General features: G+C 35.4%; 1 protein-coding gene across 1 annotated transcript; it reads left to right on the plus strand.

Moving 5' to 3' along the window:
- Window positions 1–756: 756 nt before the first annotated feature.
- Window positions 757–4,412, plus strand: LOC113350203 (E3 ubiquitin-protein ligase MIEL1-like). Its single transcript, XM_026594310.1, has 12 exons — window positions 757–1,081; window positions 1,182–1,269; window positions 1,408–1,464; window positions 1,563–1,595; window positions 1,695–1,772; window positions 1,886–1,929; window positions 2,018–2,058; window positions 2,649–2,731; window positions 2,913–3,004; window positions 3,077–3,146; window positions 3,718–3,759; window positions 3,999–4,412. The coding sequence occupies exons 1-12, from the start codon at window positions 1,032–1,034 to the stop codon at window positions 4,125–4,127; spliced, it is 807 nt and encodes a 268-aa protein (XP_026450095.1). The 5' UTR covers window positions 757–1,031; the 3' UTR covers window positions 4,128–4,412.
- Window positions 4,413–9,844: the final 5,432 nt, after the last annotated feature.

Raw genomic sequence — 9,844 nt, forward strand, 5'->3', positions numbered from 1 at the left:
TCATAACCATGAATATCCATTGATGAAAAGGTTCAATATTTCAACAAAGAAAAAGAATATCTATTTGACCACTGTACTATTTATTTATTTAAAGAAAATCTATTTAACCATGAAGAGGGATCCCCTCACACCTTTATTCTCACACTATCTCACATGTTGGACGTGATTTTTGCGAATAAAAACCAAAACCGTAACGGAGTTGAAGCTAATATTTTGGGATATGCTCCTCTTACAAATTTTGACTTTCCTATCGAAAATGGGCGTATTCCGAGACATGCAACACCACCCTCTACTATTTTGAAATGAGTCATTTAAAATCAACTGATTTTTAGTCACTGAAACTAAGATCGGTAGATTGTGAAGTTTTATATTTCGGAATGTGCTCATTTTAGTAGGCATGTAAAACTTAGTAATAGGAACATGACCTTAAGATATTTAGCTACAAATTCGTTACGACATGATTTTATTTATAAAAATAACGTCCAACACGTGAAATAGTGTGAGAATAAAAATATCGGATTTACTATTTATTTATTTATGGATGTAAGAGCGAAAAGGAAGAGCCCGGCCCTAATCTCTAGTGGAAGGCCCAATCACGTGGGTGCCTGTCTACCCACTGTACCATACAACATCACAACTCCTTATCTACAAATGAAAAACTAACTTATTTATGTCACTGGCCCCACTAACTGAAACATTACGATCCATTTGACAATTTGACTAATCAAAGGTTCTTATCGTTATGAAATAAAATCTTCACACAGAACCTTAAGTGATAATTTTATAACATTAATCATCACGAGTCATTGCTAATTACTCTACTTAATTTAGTAGTAGTTTCTTTTTATAGATATTCTAGTTCTGTTATTCTTTCCTTTTCCGGGTGTAGTTCTTCATTGTTTCTATTCGCTCGGAAAACGGCGCTTCTTCTTTTGCCATATAACCAACACAGAGTCAAAAAGCAATTCCCTTCCCTCTGTTCATTTTTCAGAAATCCCGGGGGTCTGGTATTCATCTTCTTTTCATCATCAATGGAAGATTTTGCCAATCAACGCTTGGATTTTGGAAAGATGGGATTTGGGTATTTATGTTCTTTTATCACTTTACTGTATTTTGGGTCTTCTTGTTCCTCACGTTCTGATTTGGGTTCTGATTTTTATTTTGTGGGTTTTTTGAATTAGATGTCAGCATTACAGAAGAAGATGTAAGATCAGAGCTCCTTGTTGTAATGAGATCTTTGATTGTCGTCACTGTCACAATGAGTCAACTGTGAGTAAAATCCATCTGTTCTGCAGCTGGGTTTTCAATTTTTCTGTTTAAAGTGAAAACTTTTAGATTTAGATGGAACGCGGCTTTTTGATTTAGGTTTTCATTGTTCTCTGAGTTGTTTAATTTTGATGAGAACAGAGTAATTTGAAGAGGCACAGTGACAGACATGAATTAGTTCGACATGAGGTTCAGAAAGTGAGTTGGGTCTCTATTTTGATTCCTCTTTGACCTCAATGTTCATTTAATTGTTGAATCAGTGAAAATTTGATTATAACTTGATGTTGTCTTTACAGGTTATATGTACAGTTTGTGACACGGAACAACAGGTTGGTTGGTTATTGGAGAATTTGGATCCATACTATTCAGTTAGTTAGTTTGTTAAGTTTATGGTTAATGCAAAAGTTTTTTACTTTTTTTTGTTATAGGTTGCTCGAGTATGTACGAATTGTGGAGTTAATATGGGAGAGTACTTCTGTGAAATCTGCAAATTCTATGATGATGATGTAATAACTAGTGATAAATTCAATTAATTGTTGTTTAAATCGCTCTTTTTTGGAGTGGAATGCGATTAGGGCATGAATCGATGCTTAGTAACGCTGTTTTTGGTTGTCTGTAGACAGATAAAGGACAATTCCATTGCAATGATTGTGGGATCTGCAGGTAGTAAGCAGTTGTTTATCAATAGTATAGCTATCGAATCTTTTCGTGTATGTTTGTTAACTAATCTTAATCTTGTGATCTCATACAGAGTAGGCGGTCGTGAGAATTTCTTTCATTGTCTCAAGTGTGGTACGCACTCTTACTCTGAGACTGTGAACGTTATCATTATGTAGATTATGTTTAGCGGTTATTCGAAAGCAGAGAACTATTTTCATCTTGACAACAGTTCGAACTACTTTGGTCATTTATCATATCCCGTGTAGTAAGCTCTCACAGCTTTCGAGTACTCTCATGTTATTCACTTAACCTTTAAAAAAAACCACAAGTTTGGATGTTAGATTATTGCCTGACCAACCCCTTTGTTGGTCAGTAATCAATGTCACCTCCTTCCCTAAGGAGAGTGCATCTAAGATCTAATGATGGTGTGTGATATCACACAAATGCTATTGGCGTCTTCAAGTTTTTCTTTTCCTTTTGCCATTACTTTTCCTTTAGCTAATTAGCATTGACTGTTTCTTGTTTATATATATATATATATATCTAAACTGTGCTCGAAAATCACAAGCCTGTGGGTTATCGGTATGTATTACTTTCTCATGAATTATGCATACTAGTATGTCCGCTGCTTGTAAGCAAATTATAGATGCACATTCATATAGTACTCGATTATCTAAATATGTATATCTTTCCCTACGATAATGATTTTTCAAAGCACACAGGATCTTGCTATTCAGTTGGTCTGCGTGATAATCACTTGTGTGTGGAGAACTCAATGCGCCACCACTGTCCCATCTGTTATGAGGTTTGACATTCTATACTCTCTGCGACATTTTCCTTTGAAAATTGGTCCTTCAAAATGCTCATTTCACAGTATAAAACCCCATCTGTTATGAGGTTTAAGATTCTATACTCTCTGCGATATTTTCCTTTGAAAATTGGTCCTTCAAAATGTCTCATTTCACAATATAAAATCTGTAATGCAGTACCTGTTTGACTCTCTAAAAGATACGACTGTTCTGAAATGCGGGCACACACTGCATTTAGATTGCCTCAATGAGATGAAAAGGCATAATCAGTAAGTTTCCCATCTTACCTAGGCTTGTCTCCATCTCATAAAATATTAAAGACGTGTCATTTCTTTTTTCAGATATTGCTGCCCAATATGCTCTAAATCAGTCTTTGATATGTCCAAAGCCTGGAAAAGAATAGATGAAGAGGTATGATAGCTACCTATAATTTACGAATATACACCAAATAAAATTGCCTTGATGGGTACGTTTTGCACATATATATACTTGTTAATGTTGCTCTCCATATGTTGTATGCTGAACTTGTGAAAACTGATTCTTCGAAACTCGTAATGGTAGTGAAAGCACAAGTTTTAGCTCCACTCTGGGAAGGTGACAATCATGGAACTCAGTTGTCCGGTCGACAGTAGCCTCAACCATATGCCATAAATATTCCCATTTGGCATGTAATTAATACATAGAATCTTCAAAGATTCTTGAAGTACCTGAAGTCAGTCAGCTAAGGAGAAAGACCGACACTGAAAAATTGAACAAAGAAAAGCCTACAGGTCCCACACGCATTGTTGCCCATCTGAATTCCTGCGTGGCCGTTGCTTTGTAGTATAGAACATCTCACATTTTAGATATGATCCGTATCATGATTTTTCTTATCTTCTATGTCTTCATTGGAATTTTTCATATTTATACCTCTACAATGCGTGGTTTTCCTTCCTTTGATTGATTCTACAAGCAAATTAAGTTGTAAGATATATTTCTTCAGGTTGAAGCGACCGTAATGCCCGAGGATTATCGAGACAAGAAGGTAATACTTTTTCACCTCCTAGGTGGCAACGTGTATCTAAACTCAAACTCTCATTTGGAAGTCTTCCACATTTGATTCCACATGACTCCCTTTGGGGAAATGGGTATTTTCAGTCACCTCTCTTTTGAGTAATCCAGGGAAATATTTGGCAGGAGTGGCCTCTTTGGTTGGGTCTTGCCTCAAGCTAATTTGCAAAACCTTTCCACTGATTTTGTCTATCTGAATTTTGGTTTGCGCAGGTCTGGATCTTGTGTAACGACTGCAATGACACTACAGAAGTCCCTTTTCACATAATTGGGCAGAAATGCGCTCATTGCAGATCTTATAATACCCGTACAATAGCCCCGCCAATTCTTCCTGATTGCTGAGAAAGACCACCAATTATATCCCGGGGAATCTTGGGTCCATGTTTTGCTCAATTCATATTGTACACGCCTTGCCCATAGAAGAGTTCTGGTGTTCCATATTCGTCTAATTTCTCATTAGATTACTATTACTATTTTATGATTTCTAGGCTATTATTTTTTCCTCCAAAACGGAGTTATAGCAGTTCGTATTAGCTGTTTAAACAGCAATTTCCTGTTGGTTTCTTCTGTTGTTGTAAAACATAACTGTGGGCAATTTATAAACACACTTGACTGTGAGTCTGTGACTCAAATAATTTCTTCTGATGTCTGAACTTTTTAAAATCTGTGTGAGACCTGTCTACTGATATATAGCTTGAAGTTAAAAGTAGTGAATTCGTACTGCAGCTTAAACTCTATGGCTTGCGATTGTCAGTGGGACTATTAACTGCGACACATTAACCATAGACTAGTAGGGGTTCGGCTGGAATGGGGTTCAAATCCTCTACTCTTATGGGTTATCAAGATGAGTAAATATGATCCTTAAAGTTCTCTTGTATACCGAAAAGGGATAAATTTTAGTAAAATACCAATGTACTACCGAGACTTATGAGTTATGAGCTTTGTCGTAGACGAGAGAAAATATCAAGGGAAACTTAGGCGCAGGCCTAAAAAAAATAATATTCTCATTGTCAGGTCCACAATTAATTTTAGATATCGTGACACCCATAATTATTTTCGTAACATCCATAATTATATGAAATTATTAAAAATGTATGCATGACGGATTATGCCTTCGCATGACAGGTTATGCATCGGGGGTATAATTGGCAACGCAACTTGGATATAACATATCTAAAAATCTACGCCTTGGAATTTTACAAATTTTATATCGTTGGAAATCTTTTTAAGAGAGCTACGCAACGAGTACAAACAAGAGTATCAAATTTTTGTTTTTCAAGAAAAAATCGGAGGTGCTCATCATGTTAGGCAAAATTTTCGAAAACTTGATACATAACCATTATGCAGCCACCAAAAAAGATGCATAACACATACTGCAGACGCAGAACGAATTATGCAACCATTTTCTCGACTGCATAACAAATTATGCATCTATAACAAGTTATATAGCCATTGTTTTGGTTGATTTTCATGTGTACATAAAAAATTGATGCATAATGCAGTATGCATCTATTTTCTCGATGCATAAAAGATTGTGTAACAATTTTCTCGATGCATAATGCATTATGCAGCCATATTTTCGAATGCATAACAGGTTATGCATCAGTTTTCACGATTGCATAACATGTTATGTAGATATTATTCTAGGTGCATGACAAGTTATGCAGTCTTTGTTTTTGTTGGTTTCAACAATGACGAAAAAGTTGATGCATAACGATGCAACCGTTTTCTGGACAACATAACAAGTTATGCAACAAATTTTGTAGATGCATAACAGGTTATGCAACCAATTCCATAGTTGCATAACACATTATTCAACTATACGAATACAAAATACTTTCCTAATGTAAAACAAATTCCACTATTTGCAATTGAGTTCAAGTTATATCCAAGTAAATTGTAATTTGATCAAAAGCGTGACTGAAAAATCCTAAATTGCAATTGAATCTCAATACCAGCAAAACCTTCTTCCACTTCTTTTCTTTCATGTCTCTGCTTCCTTGGTTCAACCACAGCTCACATTCCCTGTAATAGCATTAGCACATCCCTTCACTTGCAGCTGCATTACTTGCATCTTTACTGCCACCCTGTAACCAATTCATCACCAATTTTTCTTCTTCTCTGATATCACAGCATCATTGCTGAAGCACAAACACCATACATACAACACCACTATTTTCTCTCAACCACAGTTTACTCACCAGCAACACTTCAATTCAGCTGCATTTTTCAAGAGTCAACAGCTCAGTACCGAGTATCATCAAACAACGAAGCCATTTCAGTTGCACAAACAATACAATTCGTGCCTGCAATTTCATTTTAGCTTCAATTCTTCTCAAACAGCACCAGACCAATCAATGCAATCAACTGCAACTCATTAGACACTACCATTGCAGCATCAACATCATCATATTCTAGAGCTTCATCTGTCCTAAACATACATCTAATCAACTCAAGCATTCAACAACTTCATTCAGTCCATTCTCTCAACTACATTGTCAATCCAGGCACTAACAACAACAAAGCTTCTATATCTCTTCCACTACCAGCTAACTCAGTTGCAACACTAGCCATTAAACCATACCAACAACAGCAACACAGCACTGGACCGTTTCATTCTCTTCCTGACTTCAACTCAGCTTCTATGCTTGCAGTCACCATCTGCTTCTTCTCTTTTCTATCTCAAGAATCAATTCGAAACCCGTTACTGCCATTTCATCTCGATTCAACAGTGACCCATTTCTACATTTCATATTCAGAAGCAAACCAAATCAGCACCTCCATCTCTTTTCCCTTTCACGGATTCATCCAGCATATGGGTTTTAATCTAACCATCATCAACACCGCACACAATAACAAAAGCTGCAGAAACCCGTCAGATGGGAATCACTCATTTGAATAAACCCTAACTCCATTTCGATTCATTTTTCAGTCCAGAAACCCTCAAATCAGAATCGGCTTCTTCTTCTTTATCTTGCGTTACCTTGGAGAAGAAATTGATGAGAGAAGTTGAAACCCTAGTTGGAAACAGCTGCTAGAGAAATTTATAACTATTAGGTTATGATAAAGGAGCAAGATGAAGAAGAAGAAGAAGAAGAAGAAGAAAGGAAGAAAAGACGAGACTTTATTATGAAGAAAATCAGATCTTTTCTTTTATTTTCGCTTCTGTCTCTTGGAAACTGATAATTTTGGAAAATATGGGTTTGTGAATAATTTTCAACCAAAAATTGGGGGCGCGCCTGAAAATTTCCGACCGTGGGTTTCACAGTGGAGAAAATCCTTAAAATGGGTTTGTCTGTAGTTTTCACAAATATCAAGTGGGACTGGGCTGTAAAACCGTATTTGTGCATATACGGTATTATTAATGATGCCTATTCAAAGCACAAGTTTCAAGTTGTTTTGTAGAATCTTGGTCAAGATTCATGAAGATCATCATGAATTTCACGGAAAAACGTGAATTTTCACTCCTCGATGAAAGTCGTGATGAGAGCGCGCTCCTAACAAGGGAGAAACGCGCTCCTATTAGGTGAGAAATGTTTCACTCTATTTAACTGATATAAGAAATGTCATGAATCTCGAGATATCTATTTATTTAGTCAATGATATTTCCGCAAGATTTTCCAAGATTTTCTTCTGACTTAAAATGATTCCTATAGGTAATGAGCCTATACGTAGAGAATTGTGATATGTTTTAGATGTGACCAAACTAGGCTTATTCTCACAAACCGACAAAGTCCTGCATGGAACATTTGTTTCTTCATCATAAGAAGTTATAACAGATACCTTAGTCACGGTCTTATCTCAAATTTCTTGTTCTTGAATTTGAGCTTTATCAAGTATCTCCACTTTAACTTAGAGTGATTCATTTTCTTCGCCCAAACCATTCAGTTGCACATCCTTTGTTATGGTCTCTTGTCTAAGAGTATTAGTTTATGCTTTCAATCTACAAACCTCGGCAGATAGAAGACTAATATGCTTTAAGAGTTTTGACAATTCTTTTCCGACATCTCTTTTGACATCTGAATCAGATTCATCAAACATATAATGTGTACTTTTGATTATCTTATCTCGAGAGTTATGATAAAAAGATACAGTAGCATATGCAACTTATGGACTTCAAAACTGTGTGACACATTAATCGAATCATTTTTAGGTTCTTGCATAACCATGTTTTGATTCATGTCTTATAGGTTGGATCGCACCAAACACATATTGTTAGATCTTATCGTGTTTTCCTGCTGTAGAACCAATTGAAATGACAAGGGTAGCGACTACACCATTATTTTTGTACAGATAGAGCTTGTATAATCATACAGAAACAATAACTCCTAAAAGATTATTTTAACAAGGTGTAACTTGGTATAAAGTCAAAGTTCATAATCGAACTAACTATGGGATTGTACCAAGTGGATTGGCGTACAAGTGTGTTTGCACTAATTATAAAGATGGTAAGGTTAAATAAATCACATAGACACACAAGATTTTCTTAACGAGGAAAACTGTCTTGCAGAAAAAAAAGACCTAGTTCAGTTTTGATTACTCTCAGAATTAATCCGTTATACCAATTGACTACCATAACTTCGTATAATTAAGACCAAGTAAAAACTTCTTTGTTACTCAGTTCATTCAATATCCTTGTGCCTACAACCAATTTGTCCTACGCACAGGAACCCCAAGATAGAGTTTATTATCTAGAGTTGCTTCACCGGTGTGAAAACTTCCACTCTCAACTCATTCAGATCATAACCTGAAACAGCTGAGGACTAAATCTGTTTCAATAACTAGCTCACTTATCGATTTCCCAGATCAAGGTTTCGATCAGAGATAAATTAAAGTAAAGGATCTTCCGTTTATTCCGTATAAGCTCTTTTTATGGAAGATCAAACCAAGATGATAATAATCAATCTCAGTGAAGAAACCAAGCAACTTAACAACAAGAATAAACTAGACAGTTTGTTTGATCTTTCTACAAGTCTTATGTCTATCAATATAAACTTCTTGTTTGATCCCATATAATCAAGTGTGCAAGAAGTAACACAAATATCAGAAACCTGGAAGAAAAAAAGGTTTTCAAGTCTTCAATCTTTAAAGTAAATGCTGCACAAACAACTTGATTTCACTGTTGATCAACATACACATAATGGAATCTGTTAATGTTGATTGATCAGTAGTTCTATCTTCATATCTTGAATCAGTAGATCTGTAATAGTTAAATCCTCAAACAATCTTGAGTTGCCTTATATCAGAAGAGAATGACCATGGAATAAACAAGTGTGATTTATTAAGGCTAACTATATAGTTACTTCTTAATCAAATAAACAATCAACTAAAACACTAAAAAATACGATTTAGTTTCCCACCAATGATACTACTAAATATTTTTTAATCCCAAAGAAGACTTTAAATGAAGGCAACACAAGATGTTTTTTTTACTTGAATAAGGGCTATATATAAAGAGACAGGATTACCACAAAATAGTGGTAAAAATGGAGAAAAAATAAATGCTACAAAGTAGCTACAGCTCAGTCAAGATGACTGTAACATATATCAGAAAACAAAACACAAGACAAGAAATCAAGAACAAACACAAAAAAAAAAAACTATTGATGTTCTAAGATACCATCCCAGTTATACAGGACCATATTGAGTGAAATGTTCTCAAACGTTTTAGTACCCATCGACCAATTATACGCCAGGATCTTCACCTCCTTCAACAATAAATCTTAGCTCTTGTAGATACCTTGAAAATGTCTTTTGCTTCTTTCATTCCAAACCGTCCACCAAATAGCGAAAGTAATCATACCCAGAGCCTTCTTTGTAAGGAATTACCATTTCTTCTATGTCATTCCCAAATGTTTGATCTAACATCCTCTCTAAATACCCACTGTATGTTGAAACTTTTAAATAAAAAATTTCAAAGCTTGCTAGTTTATTCACAATGCAGAAACAAATGTGTATTCGATTCAGCGGCTTTTTTGCACATAATGCAGCAATTAATCACAATAGAATTTCTAAGAGAGTCTAAAGTGGGAGCTACATTATAACATAAGCACCAAGTG

The sequence above is a fragment of the Papaver somniferum genome, chromosome 2 (assembly GCF_003573695.1).
Source record: "Papaver somniferum cultivar HN1 chromosome 2, ASM357369v1, whole genome shotgun sequence".
Taxonomy (NCBI): domain Eukaryota; kingdom Viridiplantae; phylum Streptophyta; class Magnoliopsida; order Ranunculales; family Papaveraceae; genus Papaver; species Papaver somniferum.

Coding starts and splice junctions, on each gene's coding strand:
- LOC113350203 (XM_026594310.1), top strand. CDS start 1,032: ATGGAAGATTTTGCCAATCAACGCTTGGATTTTGGAAAGATGGGATTT. Junction 2,059..2,648: donor CTTTCATTGTCTCAAGTGTG/GTACGCACTCTT, acceptor CAAAGCACACAG/GATCTTGCTATTCAGTTGGT. Junction 2,732..2,912: donor ACTGTCCCATCTGTTATGAG/GTTTGACATTCT, acceptor TCTGTAATGCAG/TACCTGTTTGACTCTCTAAA.